Consider the following 23,736-nt stretch of genomic DNA (forward strand, 5'->3'; position numbering starts at 1 on the left):
GAACTTCTGTTATCAGGAGCAGTCCCAGATACACAAGACAATACACATGTCCATTCTCAGCTGTAAGGCTGTGCTGCTTGCAGATAACTATTAGGCAGTAATATTCAGAGCACTAAGGCGGAACTACCACCCCAATGTCTGTGTGTATGGGCCTGTTTCTGGGCAGGGCAGACAGCTGCCTACAGCTGCTAAGCACTGCTCCCATCTGTGTAGTGATACTGAGAGCAACGAGACCAAGTCTTCAGTCACCTTCTCCTGTTCTGTCACCCACCGGAATAGCCTGGTCCTTCCTCTCTGTACAGTTCATTTTATCCAGTGTTGTTAAGATCAGTGTTTTTTACATGAATATGTAGTTTTGTTATAACTGTTGCTATTTATTACGTGCATTGTGGTAGACCTTAGGAGCTGTAACAAGCCTCCAATTGTGTGGTGTGCTGTATAAGTCTGAATGAGAAAGGAAAGACCATCCTTAGATCTACAGCTTTTATATTAACAAGTACAAACAGCCAAGACTTCTTTCAGTCACTGAACTCTCTTGAGACCTGGGAGATTGCGTTAGCAACACGTTCTTTGCATCTTGACGTTACTCATCGCTCAGCACCCTCAAAAGAATTGATCAGATCTCCACAAGGCTTTTCTTGTCTGAGGTTACTCATGATGACTTTCTCAAGTGATGTGCAAACTGTGGGCTTGGGACTTTGAGTCAAGGAGTGACTCAGGATGCTCTGGTTGGTTCTATAGCTGCTTGGCCCTAGCATGCAAAACCAATGCGCAGAGGGAACTGCAGTTGCTACCTGGAAATAGGCATTGTATCTTCTTCCCTGTATTAGCCATCTTTGTGTTGGCCTGCAGTATTCTAACCAGATTAGTACCTGATTCACTAGCAGTGTAATTTATGTGTCAATTGTCAGCAGTTTATCCCGTGCTAAGCAGATACCTTTGAAGTTAGATACCAAATCATTATTACTTGTCTGTTTCTAAACCATAAACATACTTCAAGGTGCAAGTGTATGGCTCTGATAAGGTTCAAATTCTAGGTTCTTTATCTTTGGACTCAACTTGCAGAGGGAGAAGTGGTTCATATTTTGCCATAGCACAGCATACTTCCAAGTGCAGTGAATGCACAGTGTGATCTCTTTTAACTTCTTACCCGGCCCATGGCAGGGGTAGTGGAACTACGTGATATTTCAGGTTCCTACCAATGCAAGCCATTTGACGAGTCTATGATTCTCAGCCTTTTTAGTGCCAGCATCAGCTGCTGCAGACTTTTAGAGCATCTTCTTAGGTGAATGTGGAAATAAAAGGATGGTGATTGCCATTGTCAAGAGAATCTCACATTGCCTCCTCAGCTCTAAGCACCACTCCACAAACTTCTGCTGTTATGGCAGAAGTGAAAGCTGAACACTTGACCTGAATATAGCTCAGCTGCAGTTCATCACAGTGAGCCGGGTAGATAAGTACCTGGCTTTCAGGGGCTCTGAATACCTGAGGCAATCACTGACCAGCAGAAGCTGGGGTGGCTCAGGACCTCTCTAACTGACGTCTGTCATCTCTACTTGACCATTAAGAATGTGAGCATACTAATCAGTGTGTTTCATAAGGCAGATTTTACCAGTATCCTCAACATCATATTTTGCTGCATTTGTACTTCTGAATGCAGAGTCAATATTCTCAAGGTGTGGTTTATTTCTGCATTCCTTTTAAGACACCTGTCTGTCATGCCCCCACTTCCTTCTTTTTCTTTCTATTAAGAAACTGGCAAAAGCAGCTCCATGAGTGCTTCTTTTGTCAAGAAACCTTAAACCAGTATCTTAGTCACCAGTCACATTGCAGGACTTAAAATACTGCAACTTGCTTATTTAACCAAAATTGCTGTAGTCATTTTTGTTCGTACATGTATAAAGAGAACTTCAGGACAAAGGTAAAGGAAGGGAGAATTCTTCCAGTCCTGAGGGCATTACAGTTAAAGATGTGAGGTCCCATCTCTCAGTCCATTAAGGTCTATGTGCTGTTTCAGTGAGTCCATCCCATACTGGTGGGTGTTACAGACCTAGAGTAGCCCAGTGTACTCAGTCCTTTCCTTGAGCTACCTCTGTGAGCAGGCAGGGTAGGACTGAGGCACACACCTGTGTGCTGCTCTGGGAGCAGGTGTATAAATGAGGTGACAGAACTGCAGGGTTAAAGTGAAGTTGGCAATAAGAGGGACAGTAATGCACCACTTTAAGGAACATGAAGGTCATAAAGCTAAAGCCATTTTTATACTTTCTGTCAAATCATGAGCCAAGAGCAGTTTCATAAGGTCTTAGACTGAACTCCACACCTCTTAATGACTTAGTTACCATATGCAGCCTGTTTAGGCATCTAAATATCCTTTGATTAATGTTTAAAAGGCAGAGTCGTGGGCTTTTCCTTGCAAAGAGGAAATTATGCATTATAAGCATACATCTGACTAAAGATAAATACAAAAACAAGTTCTGGGGTATAAGAGGTGCATTGATGAATTCAGAAGAAATTGTGGTCTTCGTCAGCCAAGAGGGGCCAACCCTTTGTGTAGTGCTGAATACCAGCTGTGTCCCTAAACACCTTTAAAAATGTCCAGAGTAAACAGAATATGGTCTTGACTGTACACAGCTGCTTTAAAGGTCAGTGCAAAAGTATTTACTAAGCCTGAAGTTATATGATGAGAGGTAGTGGCCCTAAGTTGCACCTTGGGGGGGGTGGGGTGGTGGTGTTCAGGTTGTTATATGAGGAAAAAATTCTCAGAAAGAGTAGTGAGGTTTTGCAAACTGGGAGGCTGTGATTACCTCTCCTGGAGATTTTCAAGAAAAGGGAAGATGCTGCACTGAAGGTCATAGTTTAGTGGGCATGGTGGTGGTGTGTTGATGATCGAACTAGATGATCTTAATTCTCTGATCCTAAGTTCTCTTTCAGTCATTGGTACAAGTCTGACAAAGTCTGTGTAGACTAAGTGAAGCTGAGGCAAATTCTGATTTAGATAAAGAAACACAGGGCACCAAATGACACTGTTTGTTCAGGAGAAAGAAAATTCTTCCTGCAAGGTATATCTAAACTGTGAAAAAGCTTGCTGTAAGACACTGGGTGTGCTAAATTGTACAGATTCCAAAACTAATTGGACAAATTAACAGAAAAAATTCCATCAAGGGATGAATGCAGAACTTTTGCCTTTGACTCAGGAAGTCTCCAGCAACACTAGGAACGTATCTGCACACATTTCTTTGACCCCTCTGGTTGCTCTTTTGCAAGTGGTGTTACAAAGTTTTGTGTGTTTGATTATGATATAAAGTGATAATGCTGCCTCTTGAGTAGAGCATAAATATCTGTGGGGTCTGCAAGCTATTTCAGGGTATTGATTCCCATGCTTTTCAGCCTATTTGTGCTAGCTGTGAGTTGAATCTATTGTAAGCAACCAGCAAAATGTGATTGTCTCACCATCAGCTTTGCAGCAACCTGCAGGTGCTGCATAACCTTTTGTGTGAAACCAAAACAGGTGAAATTCATCTGTTAAATGCTCAGATTGGATCTCAGCATGGTGATAACAGTTCATTTTCCGGGACTTAAGTCTTTCCTGCTTTGCCCATCTGGGATCTACATAGTTAATCTACCTGAGCAAATAAGTGGGAGCAGCACTCATGCTTTCAGTGAAGTTTGACTCCTGGAGGCAGACTTTTTTTTTTCCAGTGAGTGTCAGATAATTGGAAGGGCAGGGTGAGGCAGGAAACCACGACACACCTTTGTCAGGACTTGTTTAAGAGCATGGGAGTAGAAAAGCATGAGAAGGGTGAGAGTAAAAGAGGTTAAATTAAGAAGAGCTGAACATTTTTGGATGACCATTCAGATTCCACACACCTCTGGAGGGATATGATAGTATAGGTGGCAAATTGTATAGGAAACGGGAAACGGTTGAGGAGGAAATCAGATTTTCAGTTCAGTAACCAAAGCAGACGAGGTAAGTTACATTATTGAAAACAAAAAACAAACCAGCAGAATAAAAGGCTATCTTATATTTCTGCTCTTCCAGATTCCTCGCCGATTGCTGTACTCTCAGGCAGAATACTGGAGGTGTTATGCTTCTTCTATGGGGAATACAATGTAAAATTAAGATTGTGGTAGAACTGAGTCTTTTTGGATTTTGCAGTTGTCCGTGAATGTAGCTTTTAAAACTGATTATAAAACTAAAGGAGTGTATCTGCTGGTAGATAAGAAATGTGAAGCCAAGTTCAGTGTACGTTTTTACTACATTTTGTGAAACTGCAGTGCAAATAGATAAAGTTAACTGAATGCTCTCCATTCTGTAAGGGCACCAGCATGGTGAAATACGGATCATCTATTGGCTATTTTTAAAATAGGATCTGAAATAGGAGGGAGGAATAATGTTTGCAAATTGAGGCTTCCAGTGGTGGCTTCAGAATGTAAGATGAAGGGATAAGTCCTTAAAGCAAAGGAACTACTTTTGAGTCAAAGTCTGTTTTGCTGTGGACAGGCTTTGCTTTGTGCCATACAGCTGTATTTATTTATCCGCCATGAGCCATTCACTGTGGACTTTGGGCCACATTTTATTACAGAAGACTAGGAGGCCTTGTAAAATGTTTTTGACACTTCCTCATGATAATTCAGAAAAGTCTGATTTGAGAAGTGGTTTTGATCCTTTTTGTAGCTAGTTTAGCAATTTGAACACAGTGAGAAGAGATAAAAGATATGTCTTCCTTTCCTGCCTTTGGTCTGACTAACTTAGTGCGTGGCTTTGGGGATGTTGTCCTACAGCACATCCAAGCTTTGCATATAGCTTGCTTCTCTGGCATTAGCATCATCTGAGGGACTATTGAATGAGCAGTTTTGGAAGCTTTTTTTCTTTTTTTTTTTTTGTTAAATCCATTCTGACTATGTTGCTTTTGATTGAGTAAATGGAAGTGAAAGAGAGAGCTTTTAAAGCTGAATGAGAATGTTTGGATCCTAGTCTGTGAGGTAAAAGAAAGATAAGAGATAAGGTGGCATTTTTTAAATCAAATCTGTAAAATCTACAACAGTGGTGCCTGAAATACATAACAGGCATTTGATATGATGGGAGCCATGGCATTTGCTTTTAATGCTATCAGTGACATTGTTTGGAGGCATCTACTGAGTTTCAGAGTATTTATTATCAAAGGGTTCCTCTGGCATTAAATTCATCTTAGCAGCTGCTACTGCCTCTTTCTCCTATAGGAGTGTCTCACAGCATAAGCCATGTTAATGGAGGGAGGAGAGAGCTGAAAGCATGAAAACTGGAAGGACATTGTGGAGGAATAAAAAGTTCTGAAATGTACATGCTTTCAATTTTGTATTAGTCTTCATGGCTATAAAATAGCTTTTACCCTCCCCTTTGAAAAAATGCTTGCAATAAATTTTATTACACACAAGTAATATTTAGCTTATAAATAACAAAAGATGTTTGAATGTTCCATCTCATACTGCCTTAGCATCCTTGATGGTGTCCTGCATTGCAGGCAGTGGGAACAGAACGTGCAGGAGGTACCTGGCAGTGCTGGTCTTATATGGAAAGCAGGGATTAAACATGCTTTGTAAAACTGGGCTGCTCTCACCACCCTGCTTTTCAGTGCTGTGCAGAGAGGAAGCACTGTGCATGACCATGGTATTGCAAGACCTCTCCTGGTTACTTGTGCAAGTTCTATGTTTTCTATGAGGGCCACTAGCACACTTCAGCCCCAGCTTATGTTAAACCAGCTTTAGGGTCACCCCATCTTAGGCACCTCCACTATTTGTGAGTGATCCCAGTTCACGAGCTCCTGCTTATTGCCCTGCAATAATTGCTGGTGGCTTCTCTGTTCCAGCAGCGCTATTGCTTTTCCTCAAACATAGCCTACAGCTACATCTTTGTGAATCCAGGTAGGAGGGGCTGGTGAAGTGAGTCAGTCCTGGCAGGTAGTGGAAATCAAGTTTAGTCAGCCTCCTGGAACCTGGGCTGGCTTTTGCATTCACGTGGCAAAAACACATGCAAGATGAAAATGCGCAGTGTGCCAGGGCTGGGCTGAACTGGGATGTGTGGCTTCAAAGACTTTGTTTAATCTCTTCTCCTTATTTTTTCCCTGATTGGTATCAGAGAAAGATATTCCCTTTTCTCAAGAGAAGGAAGGACACAGAAGATGTGTTCACTCAGTGGTGATACTGGCCTATGGTACATCATCCACAACCAGCACACCTTCCCAATAGTAAAAGAGAAATTCTGGGGCTGCAAAGCAGTAGAGGTGCAGTTTCTGAATGTAAAGCTGTGTTCCTTGTTGAGATGCTGGCAAAGCCAGAGCTGTTGAAATCTAGACAGCAACTTTCTGCATGTGCTTTTAGGGAAGGAGCTTTAGATATGTTTCCACTGCCAGTGTTGTGTGAGGACTTGGATGTGGCCTCGGGAGCACTGTGTGCCAGGCTGCTTAGCCTGCACAGAGGTGATGAGGGCGAGGGCTGTGGGCCCTCTTGAGTGTTCTGTGCAAAAGTCAGCTGAGTCTGTGGTAGGAGGCGTGAGCTAACGTGGTTTGCCTGATAGCATATCTTCTACATTCTACTTGTTCCTCTCCAACTCTGGGAACATTGGGTGCTATTCAAAGGCAGATCTGAATCTGAACTTCAGATATTCCTCCAGATTCTCTGTTGTTTCCTGCCTTGTGTCGTTGCCTTTGTGTAGGCTATACAAACATAACATCAGTAGGAGGTGCAGAAGAGTAAGTGGAGTTATGAGGACCAAACTTGAGTGGTAGCTCAATTGGACAAAACTGTTTTGTGTTCTTTCTCAAACTGAACTTTGGAAACTTGATTGAGTTTTGCCCCAAACCTTTTAGACTCAACCTGTTAAGGGTGTAGTTTTCTGTACAGTTGAGTTTTCAGTTTGAGGAAAGAATCATCAAATGCAGTGGAGAACTTACTGTCACCTACACAAATTAAGATCTCTGAAGCATTCGCAGCTGCGCAAGATGAAATGTTATCTTAGACTAGGGGTGAGCGACTGTATATTTCCTTCTGACAGGAGTTCTTTCTCTTGAGCTTCTGTTGTTTATTTTCCACAGTCAGTGTTTCTTTGTGGTACTTCTGCTTTGGCAGATAGTCATACCTTTGCCAGAGACATAATTATGACTTGAGGGGATCCAAGCCATGAAGAATATAGATGGCATTCGCAGCAGCAATTCCAATACTGTGCAGTCTGACCTGAGCTGGCATTAAATTAGCTCAGATTCCACAGCTGCAGACATGGGTCTGTAAAGCAAGATAAAGCACTTCTACCTTAAGTTCCTTGTTGGTGGTGAACATAGCTGGTTTAAAGGTACCAATGGTTGGGGTTGGTTTTTTTTTTTTTGTTATTGTTGTTGGTTTTTTGCTTCACTCAAAGCAGTTCAGCGGCTTTAGCATCAATGTATCTTGAGAATGCCCATAGTACTGTCAAAGTGCTACAGTATTTCTGCCTATGCTTTTCTTGTAGCACTGGATCAGTGTATGTAGGTAACAGAGACAGAACTCATGAACTTGCCTGAATTTCTAATCCTATACTGTTGATTTCTGTACAGTACAGATGTGTAGGACTAACGTCTGAATCCTGTGGGTTTTGTTGTTTGTTTGTTTTTTTAATTTTATAGAGATCCAACTAAGGACCATGGTGTACTGTCACAAAGTTTGCATGCAGGTCTAAACTTGTCCAGTTCTGATTGAATTTGTTCTGGTTGCCCTTACCTCCTCTTCTGGCTTCACAGCCCCTCCTGCTATTTCAGCCTTTATGCACTGTGTAGCTTCCAGTTTTGCAGGGACTTGTTGCTGGTCTGGTAGTAGTACTCAGATGGCTCTGGAAAGAGGCTTTAAACTCTCTGCCATAAGTAGTTCATCTGCTGAAGAGAGAAAATTGATGGGACTTGTAGGGATTTGTTGTCATCTTCTCTTCACAAAGCTCTGAACACTGTCTTTATGGTTTCCCTGCAGGTGGAAATGATATGGATTCTGTAACAAGGAAAACGAGGCAAGATGGATCAGAAGTTACAGAGAGACGTAAGGAGAACATTTTTTATTTTCATGTCACAAGATTAGATCACACACGCACAAAACCCAACCATATTCACACTTCTGTAAGGAATTGAATGCTGACCAGGGGTCCAGATGTAAGTTCTGCCCCAGTCCTTCAAATTTCTATCGAAGTAAGAAAAGGGGGATAGAATAGGACAAGTACAAACATTTAGAGACTTCTAAAATGACCTGATTGTTTAACCAGAAATTATTGCCCTGTGGTAATGTTTTTAACTATTTGTGCAGACATTTGAATTCTCTTCTGGCTCTGAGACAAATGCTTTGCATGGTCTAAAAAATGTTTATTAGATATCTTTTTTTATTTTGTGTGAAAATAGAATAAAAACAGGATTCTACTGACATTGCGGGAATTAGCTATTAGGAATCACAGGGTTGTAGGGGTTGGAAGGGACCTCTGGAGACTGTCTAGTCCTACCCCACTGCTAAAGCAGGTTCCACAGAAAACTACTGAGGAGTCTGACCTGGGTTTTACTTTTACAGCAGTTGCTGTGGTTCAGTAGTGCCTGAAATAATAACACTTATATGTTTCCAGGAATTTTTTCAATAAAGCTTGATGGCAGTGATGCGCTACACGTTACTGTAACATGACAGAAGTCTAAAAGCACACAGCTTTCAGTCCCCAGGCAATATAGTCTTAGGGGACTTCTCTTTAAAAGAGTTCATCTAATTTGAATAATTCATGCTCTTCTTTGGAATGAAGTGGAACATTGGTCTTGTCTGGCTAGATGAACATGCAATAGCTTCTAAATAATAACTTTTCTTTTCTCAGTTATTACAGAGACAGTAACTACAAGACTGACATCTTTACCACCCAGTAAGTAGTTGTGATCCACTGTGTTACTTCTGCTTAGTGACTGCTGCCCTTCTGTGTTGTTTGTCTTCATTACTGTCATAAGTGCCTGGGTGCAGCAGGTCTCAGTGCAGAAAAATTAACACTTTAAGCTTTTTTTAGAAATATTTCTCCCAGAATACTTGTTGGTGGAGAGAAGGGGCAGTAACAAAGCCCCAGTCCACTAAGACCTGGCTGTTCAAGAGTGTGCACCCAGATATAGTCTCTACTGGTGACTGTCTCTTGAGAACAAGCATCAAAAATGAGTCTGTGGCCTTCATCTTACCCAGCTGACAACAGCAAGTGAATCTCTTTGCACAGTATCAGATATCACAGGTTATTTCTGCCTCTGTGTGACAAGTAGGGTATAGTCATCTATTCTGCAGCAGGATTGAGAAGGGATTGCTCTATCTCAATTATGATGGGAGTTAACAGGACCATCTCCCAGCCCATGCCCAAATCAAAACTTGACTGCAACCCTGGTGAGTCTGCATCTTGAATGCATATCTGCTCTACCAAGATACTTCTCTGCAGTTCTAATGTCTTTTCAGGCACAAAACTGTCCTTGGAACTAAGGGTTGAGAATGGCTTTGGGTACCTCCTGCCCTGTCTTGTAGTATTTTTGTTCTTCTCATCTTTAATACTGACAGAGTATCTCATTTTGTGCTCATCTGTTCCAGAAGGAGGGAGCAGTAGTGGACTCAAGACATCATCTCACACTGGAGGAAGTGGAGTTGAAAAGAGGTCTTACACCCATAGCAGCGGCTATGTGACTTCAAGTAAGGAATGAAGATGTCGGTAACAAAAAGCAAAGGCAGCATAAATGAGCTGAGGAGAGATCCATGGCAGGGGTGAGAAAGTGGGGTTTCTTAAAGTAGAGAAGGCAAATACTCAAATCATTTCACCTCTGGAGAAGTGACTCTGTAACTCTGAAGTAACTCTGGTGCAGATATCAATCTAATTGTCTAGACTGGCATCAGTTTATCTGAGAACTGAGCCCATCCCTCAAAGCTCTAACTTAAATTACTCTGTGGAATTGCATTCTCCTTGTTAGTTATTTTCAGTGTGTAAAGGAAGAGAAAAGAATCTGAACTTCTTTAAGATTTGCAGAGCATTTGGTAATCTTTGCTTTTCCATTCTGCTGGCAGAATGTCTCCAACAGTGGTCCACTTGTCACTGTAGTTATTTTTCTCAATTAAATGGAAAAATCACAGACCAAATGGGTCCCTGTAGAAGAGAAAATGAGTTAGAATACACTTTGAGTTTGCAAGGGTGTTCGCATTTTACAGTGATAGTTAAACAATAACCTGTCTGATCCCACTGATTAGCATGCATATATTGCCCTCATCACAGAGCTACCCTTGTGCTGGCACTCTGATCATACTCCAGTGTTAGATTTCGTAGAACAGTCTGATCAAGAGTCTGGTCCTTGCACAAACCACACATTCTTTATGGCTGCTCAGTTCTTTTCCCACAGCACTGATATGAACTAGAAAGGGAAACTCTTTCCTCTGTCGAAATATAACAGCCACTAATAATCACCAAACAGCCTTGGGCCTGACTCACATCTCTTATCACATCTCTTGGAAATGGACTGAATAAGGCATGACTAAGTGAGATTGCAGTTGGTTGCTTTGGAACAGAAGATTTCCTTCCCTTGCCTCATGAATAGCATCCTCCAGCACTACTAGATTTTTTTAAACATCCTGAAGATTTTGTAGACTGTCATATAACACTGGAGTTTACAAGTGGATCTGTATTCAAACCAAAACCTAGGCCCATTTAAAACCAGGTCAGCTTCCTGCTCAGCACAATTGTCTCATTTATCCCCCTAGGCCAAGACTCACCATTATTGAAATCACTGATGAGTCATTTTTAAACCACAAAGGTAAATTCCTCTTTGCAGTGGATGCAGTTAGATCCAAATGTATTTTTTTTTGCCTATCTCTAGTTGTGATGTACTAATGCAGATCTGTCCAGCTCAGAAGACACAAACATAAACTAGTTAGGACGTATAGGGTGTACATCCAGGTCATATCTTTAATTTGCTGAGAATGTTTTGTTTTGCCAATAGGTGGAAGTGGTAGATTGAATTCATCATCATCTGGCTACAGACAAACACAGTCTCCCAGCTCAACACTCACCAAATCACCTGGTTCAACATTTGAAAGAAAAACCTATGTCAATCGCCATGCAACGTATGAAGGTATCACAGCATATGCCATAGAAAAGAGGCACTATGTAGAGCAGTCTGAGGTCACTTGGGACTTCAGCACATTAATTCAGGATGTCTTAAATAGCACAAGAATCCCATCTATAGTGGTTTTGCTAGGAAATAAGCCACCAGGGAAACATTTTAGTGATTGAGTCTTATTTACCTTATCACTCATTTCTAAGAGTTGTGCCAATCTGTTGAAAGACATTAGCAACCATTTCGTGTAATCTTGAATAGCTCTCTTTGGATGAAAATGTTTGTTACTCAGTGGATTTAGACAAGTACCAGGAAGATGTTTGGAATGCTCTTGATGGTCTTCTAAGAAGTATTAATGACACCTTTCTATTATTTGCAGGGAGCTCCAGTGCTAACTCTTCTCCAGAGTTCCCCAGGAAAGAGTTTGGTATGTTCTTTCAGAACTGCCTCTCTGAACATTATAGCAGGGTCATGTGAGTTGGTGACTATGGTGGCTTTCTGCATATTACCTCTATATTGGACAGCCAGTTCAACTGAGAAGCTACTGAAAGTTATGTTAATGCAGCTGACAGCAGGATCTCAAGCTAGTACAGATTCCAACAAAGGCTGCATACTACGTAATATATTTACTGCCCTCAGCTACTCTTTAAATGGTCATATTATGGTATAGAGCATGAACAGGAGAGCATAAGACACTTGACAACATTTGCTGTCCCATACCTGGGGGAGTAGTTCCAAACAAGAAAGTGCAGTCCTTTAAGATTTTGAGCCATTGCTGGATATGCTCTGCTCTATTCTAGATTTCAGTATGTTCATATGGTGTAGTTGGAAAGATGAACTGGCTATCAAGTGTTGTATATGTACTGAATATTGTCAGCAGGTAAGAGTTTGCCCTGCCCAAACTCTGGGGTGCTTCTTATATTCAGTGCTTGTAGAGAAACAATATGATGTGGCTGTCTACCTGGCTCAGGGAAGAGACAGGGTTTCATAGTGTCTGACTTTGGTTGATGGTGTAAACAGGCCTATTATCTTCCTACTGACATACTGACATAGAAGGTCATCATCTCTGAACAACATGTATGTGTACAAGCAGAAACAGCAATTGGTCCAGAAATACTAAGGTGCTACACAGTCTTTGAGATACCTCACAGTCTAAAGAAATCCTGGCAAAAACTGAGGTTTCAATGCTTCCCAGCTGTGCCTAAAGAAATTTACTGCCTGAGTTTCAGCACTCAGAGGAAGATCCAAAGTTCCATATATTCATTTTCAGAGGTGTTAAAGCCAGTAGAAACCTAATATTGCTTTTCTTTTTCTGATACAGCATCTGCCTCCACACGAGGGAGAAGCCAAAGTCGAGGTGAGTGGTTCTGTTCTTATGGAAGCCTTCTTAGTTTTTTTGCAGTGTGATTCAGGGTGTGTCAGATGGACCTGCTCCTTAGCTGGGGTCAAAGTGGTTTGAGTCTAGAGTCTGGTGAGGTATCTGGATTTACACCACTGCTGATGTGAACCATATTATCTGTGAACAGTCACTTAAAAAATGAAGTTCACTTAAACTGTGAAGGTCATGATGGTTAGCAGTGTGTCAGAAAGGAGAATCTGCTTGGGGACCTGGATCTTTGGGGGCACAGGACGTAGTTTCCTATCTTAACTGTTTATTACCATGAACTCAGTCCTGCCCCATTCTCTGTGACCCCCACTCTGAAATCGTCTTATGCAGGTGGTAAGGGGAGGCTGAAGAAATTACAGACTTTTTGCATCTATTCAGTGAGCTCACTGTGAAACTACATTGTCATTTAGCTCTTCTAATAATTTATTAACAGCACTGGGGAAAGTAGGATTACATTACTGTCTAAGAGCTTAATATCTGTCCCAGTTGCTTGAGGAGAAAACTATAATGTCATTTTATCCAAGTGAATTTTGGCAGTGGATATAAATCAAAATATGCTCTTGCACTCTCCTTGTGGAGAATGTCACAATAACCAATTATTCTACCTCAGATCTTCACAGTCTCCTCTAGCACAGTACATACCTCCCAGCAGAAGCAGGCCTCATGTAATAAAACAGATAGCAAAGAATCAGCTTCAACTTCTTCAGAAAATTGTCTCAATCTGTCAGCTTCTCCACCTGAATGCCAGAGCCAGTGTTTCGTTTACAATGTATGCACTGTCAGATTTCATCTCAAAGAGCATGAATCACATGTCCTTGCTCATAGGTAGTAAGCTTGAAGGCTTTTCCCAACAAATCAGATTAACTCCGTAGTCTCTTGTGCTGGACAGTAGAAGTCAGTAGGTAATAAACTGGAGTACCTGGAGAGATTGTTGGATTAATAAATGCCTGATTGTGACAGTTTTATTTCAGTACAGTTTTGGTCAGGTAGGGGGTTATATTCAAGGAACCAGAAAGAGAGGCAGCGGATTCAAGAGCCTAAATCCTACAGCCCATTATAGAGATGACAGTATGAATTCTACCCAATGAGTAGTAGGGAACTTTTGTATTTAGTGAGCCTTTAAATCTTGAAGCTTCTTTTAGCTCTTTATGTTTTTATCCTGTAGAACAGTAATTGTGATGAGTGTGACTGAGAACTGCATAATTAGGCCTTTCATTTGATTGGTGCTGACTATGCTATTGACTTCAACAGAAGCATGCAAGGAATAAAACACAGCTCTCTGGAATTAAAAACATTAAAATCTTACCTCAAAACAATAATCACCCAGGCTAGTTTACCAGAAAATATGTGCCATGAGTGCTGCTTAGATTGAGCAGTAACACAGCAGGAAGGAAGGAATTCACTGCATCTTAAAGGTTCATTCTCAGCTCAGGGCATAAATACATTGCACTCCATATTCACGATCTGCTTTTTTCTCTTCACAGAGAGTGAAATACGTGTCCGGCTGCAGAGTGCATCTCCCTCTGGCAGGTGTAAGTGCTGTAGCTTATACTCCGGGGTGGTCAGGTATAACGTAGAGTGTGTTGCTGCTCTAGATATGTCTACAGTGTCTTGTGAGCCCAGTATTCATGATGACAGATAGCAGCATGTCATCCTTTATTCCTCCTGTAAGAACTTTCATTTATGTCCACATACTGAACGAGGAAGCATGCTATGGGTTAGATGGTGGTCTTGCAAGGGTGGAGTTGTACTTAGTTCCTAAAATGCAACTTTTGCAGTTTTGTGATGTCAGTGGCACTCTGGAAAAATACAGCTTCTGAGACATTCCTGAGTAAATTCCACTGAATGGTTTTTCCAGGGCTGGTTTACAGTTCAATGGAACAGTGGCTTTTGGATAAATCTGGATGCTTGTTTTTCTTGCCAGGGACGGAGTTGGATGACGTAAAACGTTTACTGAAAGGAAGTCGATCAGCCAGCTGCAGCCCTACTCGGTCATCATCAAGTACCCTCCCAATACCAAAAAAAGCTGTGGTGGAGACAAAAATGGTTACTGAGAGCTCGCAGTCAGGTACTTGACAGAGAAGAGTTAGCAGTGATGGAGTCTTCCTAACAATTTTTACCATAAAATTCTCAGCTGTTAAGAACATCAGAGTAAGAATGCATGGTCTCTGTCCCAGATAAAGAAAAAGGATTAAAATACCAGAGGGTTGTCCAGGGCTGTCTTTGGATGATGACTTGTATACTTCCAGAAAATTAAGAGAGATCCTGCTGACATCAGGTTTAATCCAGAGGTGTTGCTGGCAGAGATAAGAGCTCTACATAAATGCCTTAGAGTAGTATGATCTCTTATTGCTGAGCAAAATGAAGGTAACACCGAAGACGATGTTTGGATCAGTGTTCAATTTATTGACCATGCTGCTGGTTCAGAGATCAATATAACTTGATAGTAATATAAATACTATTTAAAATGCTATAACTAGCTTTCATTATTAATAAGCCTCACTGCGGTGCTTGAAACAGTGGTGTTCATATTCATTCCACGGTTCTCCACTGGTATCTAGGAACAAACAATGCCTTTTTACCTCGTGATGGGTGAAATTTTGTCTAAAACTGGAAATTTTGAACCACAGCCACGCATGTGGGAAGCAAACTTTCTCAGTCTCCTGGTCCAGTGGACCAAAGTACATTAAATGTTTTATTGTAGTGTCATAGCATCTGTAAACAGTGAAATGTTCTCAAAGTATTTTGTAATGGTCATGCTATCAGGTCAGTCTTTATCCCATTTTTTTAAATGTAATCGGGCTGTAACCAGCTGGCATTTGAGATCAGTTATACTATGTTAGCCTGTTTCATGGACTCAGCAAAAGTTATTGAAATTTAACACAGATGAATTTCTCTGCCATGTAAACCTACAGTGCATACTAAGTCATAACCCTAGTCCCACTGCAAACCACTACTGTTTGTTTGTTGTTTTTATTTTATTTTTTATAGTGTCGGGGACATACGATACAACTATACTGAATACTGCCCTCCCTCCGTACACGTGGTCCTCAACTCTGCCTGCTGGGTCTTCCCTTGGAGGATACCATAACAGCATGGGCCAGAGCTCTTCCTTGATCAATGCTATGTCTCACTCTACAGGATCAGGTATGCTCCCTGGGCTGCCCAGGCTGTAAGGACAAAACTCCACACTGAAACTTGGTCAATTGCAGCACTCTTGTACTTGAAAGTCTTTTGTTGTGTGGATCAACTCTCCTGATTGCCTGATCTGTCTCTGAGCCATTATGATAGCTTTATTATTTACTTAGATGAGGCCAGACTGTCTCTGTTAAAACTAGTTTTATGCTCGTGAACCTTGAATTATCTTGGCCAATTGGAAGAAAAACTAGTTGTAACCCTGCAATCTTCGAATGCTTAAGATCTAATCAATAAATGTGGGCAGTGATTATACCTTGTAAGGCCTATTTCAAAGTGCTAGGGATGCAGTTAGTGGGGAAAAAAAAGCACAGGAAAGTTTATAGTAGCACACTAGTAAAAGCTTTGCTTTCTCACATTATCTCACAATTGCAATTTGTCTGATGGAGGTTTTTCTCAAAGTTGTGAGTTCAGTAAAAGAGCAATTTCAGGTCACAATTTTCAATATTTTTCTTCTGTGCAGTTATTTCACAATTGCACTAACTACATTTTCAAGTGTCCCTTATTCTTAATTTCTGTGGGTTATAGAAGTAATAACATTTCACTTCCTCTTTTTACAGTTTTTGGTGTTCCAAATAACCTGGCTCCCAGCAGTCATGCTCTGAACACCGGCCTTAGTACTTCCTCAACAGGTCAGATTCTTCTCTTCACACTTTCACAGTGCCACAGTCCTGGCAGACGTGTAGTGAAATACTGCCTATATCACTCTGTTTCTTCCTTTTCCTCATCTGAATGCCAACAGCTTGTCTGTACACCACAGTTGTTCCCTGGTTACAGAGGAATTATTCTGGGTCTATGCTGTATAGCTTGTATAGCTGACATTAGGTCCTAAATACCTTTATTTAGGTAGTGAGGAAAATCAGTTATTTTCCAAGATTAGTTATTTGTCTTTTGAAAGACGCTCATTATGCCAGCCTGTTTCTTCCCCAGGGCATTTCAAGGTAACCCCATGAAAGTTAAACTCGTGTCCTAATGCATAAAGGCTCACTGCTGCCAGTTTTTCCTATAATTACCCTTTGTTTCACTTGACTTATTTGGTTGACACGGTTCCATGTCACAAGAGCACTTCTCTTCTTTACACAGTCATACACATTTTTCCTACTCTGCACAGTGCCATTGTGCAGGTTCTCTGGTTGGGTCCGTGGAGAGCAAGATGCATGAAAGCAGCCTGTAAACTATACTTGATAATGCCACACTGATTCTGGCACTGAAGGTACCACCTTCAAGTGTTTGCTTTTCTCTTGACTGTACTTTGATGCTTAGTGTGTGCAGTTGTCTCATTAAACTTCCTCCACTCACACCAAACAAGTTTCCCAAATCTACTTGTTTTCCCAAACCTCGTACCTCCAGAAATGTCCATGTACCCATGAGAGTGGGTTTCCAATCTAACCTGTCTAATCATCACTGTTATTCATCCTGGGCTGGTAATAACTTATACATCAAGATGATCTAAGGAAAAATGTTTTGTAAGGAAGATTTTAAACATAAATGCTTAGAATTGTGGTGCATCCAGCTAGCTGACAAAATTTCTTAGATGCCCTGAAGGTGATTTCTAACCAACAGGTCATCATTATTATCAATGGTTTTACTTTGTTTTCAGCCAGAACACCACCTGAACTGCAGGACTTCTCTAACTCCGATTGCATTGATTTTTCTTTGCAGTGTTCGGAGTTCAGAACAATCTGTCACCAAGCTCTTCAGCCCTGAATGCCACTGCAGCTTCTGCAGGTCAGAAACAATTGAAGCATAAAGCAAATGAGGGAGGCACTGATGTGTACTGCATTCTTCCACCTTTTCTGTGGTGACTAGAATGTTCATACTGGCAGAGGATCCTTTATTGCCATCTTCTGGTGTGGAGCAAACATGGTGTGAGGGGATTTTTGAGAACGTTTCCACTCTCTTGTGCATACAGGGGTGGATCCCAGTGCCTACGTAAGCACTATAAACTTGCTTGCTGGGAAGGCCTTTGCTCATTTGAGTTTTACTAGGTGCCCTGAATGAGGAAATATTCTTAAATGGTGTATGGTCTAAGGCAGGTGTGTATGTGTAGGTACCATGCTATCCTCTGTTTTTTTCATTCTGGGATTTCTTCATTGCAGCATATGGGATGAAGAACACTTCTCAGAGCAACACCATGAATAGTACTGGCGTGTCTGCCTCAGCAGGTGAGTGTATCACTCACAGTTGCTCAGGTACTGCTGTATACAAGCGTTTCATTTTAAAAGTGAATTGGCGATTCAGCCATCGGAGTGGTACTAACACCTGTCTCTTCAGGAGCATGACTTGTCACCAGCCAACTCCCTTACTAGTTCCTTTCTTAAAAGAAGGTAAATGAGTCAGAATGAGACATCAGCTGGTCTGATTCAGATCCATCCCACTTTGTGGTAACATTGAGAATTTTATTGCAGCTGTTTCTGTTCAGCAGACAAATAACGTGTAGAAGATGACACATGACACTATGTTTCATTTGAAAGCAAAATATTTGCAAGATTACTTGCAAGATTATTTTTCAGATATATCAACCTTGACCACTCAAAAATCAAGGAACTAACTTATGCATGCTCAGATTGTTTTTTTTGTTTGTTTGTTTTTATATGAGAGAAACTGAGGCCTTTATACTGGCCTGTGATCTCTGAATGTTTGGGATTCATCTTATCCAGGCATATTTGATACTGCTAATGGCAGAAAGGTGACCACGTTAATATTTTTGAGCCTTATTTATACTGAGCTCAATCTCTGCAAGACATAGTTCAAAGCCTCATAACCACACCAGACTCCCAAGTATATGGAGTGCTTTGTGCTTCACAGAGTATCTCTGCTAAAGGTTCTCTTTAGCTTGAGATGTGATGGCTCTGATGACCTTTGGATGTCTCTAAGTCTGAGTTTCTGTGATTCTATAATAGATGTGTTTGAGAAGAGGTTTGAATGAGCTGTTTCTATATGTAATTGAATGCCGTATACTCTTCATGTCCTGTAGAAGTTGCTCCCATGCTAGTGAAATACGCATCTCTGAAGAAGTTTAACAATTCACAAAGCTCTTCTGTTATCTTCAAGTAGCCAATCTGTATCTTGTTGGCTCCTTGTAGTAATGGCAATCCCAATCATGATGGGACTCCCTGTTTTAACGAACAAAAGTGTTGTGGCTTGTAGTTATGACTCTTTATTCACAGCCATCTCCTTCTCTTTCCCATCCTTCACCACTATTCCAGGTGGAACCATTTTGAACTCCCAGGGAGATGACTTTCTGCGCAAAGACTGCAAGTTCGTGCTGCTGGAGAAAGAGAATGCTCCAGCAAAGAAGGAGATGGAGCTCTTAGTCATGACAAAGGATAGTGGCAAAGTCTTCAGTGCCTCTTCCACTGGGCTTAATGGAGGTAACTTTTCTTCCTTGGGCTGTGTGATTCACACAAGTCTGCTGAGAGCAGAAAAGTGGAGAGGGAGGATATGATTCAGAAACATCTAAGCAAGGCACATTCCGGAGACAGTAAACTTAGATGCAGCTGAAGTGAGAATAGTATGGCTGGAGAATGCATGATAAGGAGAGCCCTATGCATGCAGCCAGATGAACTCTACCTGTATAGGATCTTCTCTGTCTGTGGAGTTGAGAGTTCAGAACTCTACAGCTGATTCAAACCCTGATAAGCCTCCCGTGAATCTCTGGCAGGCATTTAGCCTTTAACCATGCCAGCAGCATCTAGGTGTAACCTCTGAAGCTCCAGAGTGTGCCTTGGGTCATTTCTCAAAGCTTAGGAACTCATGGACTCCAAAAGCAACAAAATAGATCAGCAGCTGCCTTAAGCTGTCAGAGCTGTTGTCACTACCTAATAAAAACCATTCCTTTTGACTCTCAAAAAGGGACTGGCCTGGTTGAACTCCAGTTGTTTTCAGTTGCATTTGATTCCCATTCAGGATCCTTTGCAGAAGATACCTTGAAGAAAGAAAAGCAGGGGCTTTCCTCTCACGCTGCAGATACTGGCCTGAAATCAGATGCAAATGGTATGAGTTTATCCTTGTGGCAAAACAAGAGAGCTACCACCTGCCTCCATTAGCACCTTCTCCCTGCAAACCCATGCTCCAAGTTTGATGGTGCATGGAAAGTCTGTTGAATCTTCTTTTATCATTACAACAGGAGGATTGAAATCAGCACCGACAAGGGACAAAGCAACATATGCAGGTAAGTGGTGCTGTTCATACTTTTATTGGAGGGAGCATCAGAGCACAGCATACGAAAAGCTGTTATCCTCAAGCATGTTGATGATCTCTGCTTGATGATACCAGAGGGGGGGCGTGTTCAGAAGGCTACTCCCATCTGGAATGAGCAATGCACATGCCACCTGTGATTTTATTGTGGATGGATGAATGGTTAAGAAGTTGTGGCACTTCTTAACTGCTGGAGAAAATCAGCTAGCTGACAGTAGAGTGCTTCCTGCTATCAGGACAGATCTGTGGGAATGAGAGAAATCAAACCATGCTGATTATTGCTGTTACTTACAGCTCAAAAGTGTAGAACAAATTGGCCCCAAACCCATTGTGTTTTTGTAACAGTTATTTAAAAAAGTATGGACTGTTGTGCCCTGTTGAAATTCCTGTTGGGAAGCTGTCTACAGCTTCCACAGGGATTAGAATAACACCCAATGTTTGCAGAGTGAAATGTAAAGATTTTTCTCCATTGCCCTTTGTATAATGGATCTGACTTGTAGTCCTTATTTTCAAGATACTCTTGACTCTGAAGTTAAGGAGCTATTCACCATGAAATTGCCTCTTCCAGAAATACGAAATGGTGATGCAGGGGGTGCAATTGGATCAGCACCATCCTGGTGTCCATGTGGTTCCTGCTGTAGCTGGTGGAAGTGGCTCCTGGGTTTGCTTCTGGCATGGTTGCTTCTCCTTGGATTACTCTTTGGACTCATTGCTCTGGGTAAGAAATGACTGCTAAAGCTGGCCAGGTCACCAGCCTCTGTGTATTTAAATTTGAGACTGAACGGAATCTCACCTCTGTATCCCTGTCTATGAGAAAGATTACTGCCAAGGTGAAAGGAGAAAAGGGAAAGATACAAAGATAGAGTCCTCCTTGGGCTTGCAGGAATCAGTTTTACATGGAGGAACAAAGTGTTCTATGGGGCAGAAAGAGAACTTAAGCTGGCAAAGAAGCCAAGTGGATTGTAACTCATACAGAGGAGCACATTCAGCGCTCAGAATTGTGACCACATCCAAAATATTACAAACGGACAGAAAGAATGAATAAGAAACGTAAACCTTCAGTAAGGAATTATATAGTCTTGGGGAGAGGAGGGCAGGGAGACTCCAGAGGTCTTTCTTCTCCCCAGAGACTAACACATTCCAAAGCTCTCATTGGAAAGCCAGATTTTCCTGCTAAAAAAGGACTTGCGAAAATAATCCTACTGAATTCATTGTCTGTAGCAATGACAAGGCAACAATGTGACAGCTATTAGAAATTGGTATTTCCAGTATGAGCCTGCATCAACATTTTCACTAGTGTTTTACTTTAACCTTCCAGCGGAAGAAGTGAGAAAGCTGAAATCTCGTGTGGACAACCTGGAAAAAATAAATCACAGCTTCCTAACAGTTAACCAAGGGAACCCATATTTAGAAAAAGATGTTTCTAAAGTAGACTTTCTTCATGGTGTGGCACCATCTTCGACCTTCCCTTTTGAAAATGAAGAATCGGTTTGGTTGATGGTGAAGAGCAGACTGAACAAGGAAATAGAACGAGGTGAGTGGAGTAAATGCCTGTAGTAGTGCATTGGACCGGATTATTTCAAGGGAAGTGAGTGAGTTTTATTTCCCAAGGGCCTAAAGACAACAACTTCTGGATTGCAGTACAATCTCTCGGAAGTAGAGTCTTCACCTGTTGTCACAGATAAGCTTTGCTGGGGCACAGAGTGCTGCCACTGACGCTGGTGGTACATCTGTCAAAGCTAGCAGGATGAGAAGAAACAAAGCTGTGGGCATGCCATCTTGCACCAGAATGTGTTGTTTGCTGTAGCAAGTTTTCCATTTTGGAAGAACTGTGCATAAAATTGAATCTACAGTTTATTTCTTGTGCTACTTTTAGTAGCAGGGAAGTACTGCTTAATTTTATTTTGATGGAAGCAGGCTAAGAAGTGAGGAGTCTGAATTTTTCCATCTGTAGAGGTTTAGTGTAACTCCTAGCAGTTCAAGGTCTGATGAAGGAAATTTCTTGAGGAATTTCTTGAGGAAACTCTACTCCCATTGTCTTTGGCAGCCTGTGCTTTCTGCAGCCTCAGAATCCAACTAGAGGAATCTTTGTATGCAAAGCAATTAGCTATTTTGTTGTGTAATGCAGTCTAACAACACCTTCACTTCCTGTTGCAGGCTACTTCCGAGGGGAGAGAGGAGAACCTGGTATGAAAGGTATAGCCTTACAGACTTTCTCTTCCCTTGTCCTATTCCTTGGTTCTGGCAGTGCTCAAGTTTGGAATGGATGTTGCCAGTAAGGGCAGCTGACAGTGAGAAAATCCATGCTGGTTTATACTCAAAGAACATGAAGCTGGTTTGCCATTTAAACTGTAGAGGGCCTATTTTCATGCAGAATTATTAAGAAAATCCAATCACACAATGCATTATATGAGTGTGAAAGGCCAGATCCTGTGTGTCTCTACTTTGATGGGTCTGATCCTGCTCTGTGTAGTTGTGAAGTATCTGTGTTCATCCAAAACTTGTTAATGTTATATTGAAGGCTAGAGAGCAACTAGAAAAACAGCAACAAAACAAGAAATATCTCCATGATCTCTACTGATATTAATTTTTTTCTCTTTTTCTCAGGTGACATGGGATTGCAGGGTCCCAAAGGTGAGTCTGGAGTTTCTTGCTGCCTCAGGTTCTGTGGCAACCTGCCATGGGGCCTGGCATATGCGTATAACTTGTATGAATGCTTGTTGTTCCAGAAGTTAGACAGGGAAACTCATGCATGTGGTGGTTCAGATATTCTTGTGGCTATCTTCACTTTTCCTGGCAAAGGAAATTTTAGAGGTCACAGTAGGAGAGAGATTAGTTCTCACTTTGAATCTTGGAACTTCCTTTGCCTGGTTGACAATCACTCCTGAAATGAAACCATACCTGGCTTAATCACAGAGTGCTTGAGAGGATTTTGTGCAATGGAAATAATTCAAGCTATTGGATAAATACAAAGGATGCAGTATGTCATTGCTGGGAATGTAGAACCTCTAAACACAGTAAGAACATACACACTCTTTTACATGGGGGTGAGATTAGTCAGTGTGCTAAACAGTGAAAACTTTTTTCTAACTGACTATTTCTTTCTCCTTATAGGTGATCGAGGACTTCCCGGTGTCCCAGGTGAGCAATAGTACAATTCCCCTTTGAGGGAGGACTCCTAGTGACATTACCATTGTCAAGAACAAATTTTGCACTGCAAATATAGCTCAGTCTGTTTGTCTAAAGAGTCAGTGCTTGGTGATTAGATTAAGTCCCTTCGTTAATACCTCGATGCTGAGCTACAGATACTTGGTTATAAGCAAAGGCTCAGCCTGACTTCCCTATGATTGAACATTTCTAATTTGTGGGTGTGAAGATCCCAGCCTACTTTTGAAAGAGTTCCACACCAGTGTGAATACTTGGCAGTGTCCTTGTGCTTTTCGATGTATTGTGTTAATCTAAAGAGACTGCTGTTCAAGTATTACAGAATCACAGAATTGTAGGGGTTGGAAGGGACCTCTGGAGATCATCTAGTCCAACCCCCCCAAGTACCCACTTTGCAAGTAATATATCCTTTAGCCCAGCTGCTGAATCCTTTAGTGTTTCAGGTTCTGTTGCACTAATTTGCAGGTTATTTGTTTATACTACACAGATAATGATTGTAAACTTTTTTTTTTTTCCAGGCATTCCTGGTCAAATGGGGCACCAAGGACCAGAAGGACCAAAAGGACAAAAAGGCAGCATGGGTAAGCATCAGTGCTGAATCTCTCACAGCAAATTGATAGTTGACATGGGAATTACAGACATCAGCTTGGTGTGATCATTGCCTTCCACCACAGAGGTAGGCATGGATCCTCCTTG

At 41.5% G+C, this 23,736-nt stretch overlaps 1 protein-coding gene across 1 annotated transcript in view; it reads left to right on the top strand.

Annotated features, from left to right (window-relative positions):
* Positions 1–3,714: 3,714 nt before the first annotated feature.
* Positions 3,715–23,736, top strand: part of COL17A1 (collagen type XVII alpha 1 chain) — a 38,588-nt gene continuing 18,566 nt past the window's right edge. Inside the window, 22 exon segments of the mRNA XM_065746037.1 lie at positions 3,715–3,967; positions 7,972–8,037; positions 8,843–8,887; positions 9,583–9,681; positions 10,977–11,108; positions 11,473–11,520; positions 12,415–12,450; positions 13,965–14,012; positions 14,405–14,548; positions 15,472–15,627; positions 16,236–16,307; positions 17,338–17,403; positions 17,775–17,840; positions 18,885–19,049; positions 19,585–19,671; positions 19,805–19,849; positions 20,444–20,593; positions 21,194–21,409; positions 22,033–22,071; positions 22,483–22,509; positions 22,990–23,016; positions 23,559–23,621. Coding sequence (XP_065602109.1) covers positions 7,983–8,037; positions 8,843–8,887; positions 9,583–9,681; positions 10,977–11,108; positions 11,473–11,520; positions 12,415–12,450; positions 13,965–14,012; positions 14,405–14,548; positions 15,472–15,627; positions 16,236–16,307; positions 17,338–17,403; positions 17,775–17,840; positions 18,885–19,049; positions 19,585–19,671; positions 19,805–19,849; positions 20,444–20,593; positions 21,194–21,409; positions 22,033–22,071; positions 22,483–22,509; positions 22,990–23,016; positions 23,559–23,621 — 1,786 coding nt within the window. The 5' untranslated portion in view covers positions 3,715–3,967; positions 7,972–7,982.

This window comes from Cyrtonyx montezumae, unplaced genomic scaffold (assembly GCF_038088225.1).
Source record: "Cyrtonyx montezumae isolate F1298 unplaced genomic scaffold, pur_monq_1.0 scaffold_4, whole genome shotgun sequence".
Lineage (NCBI taxonomy): Eukaryota > Metazoa > Chordata > Aves > Galliformes > Odontophoridae > Cyrtonyx > Cyrtonyx montezumae.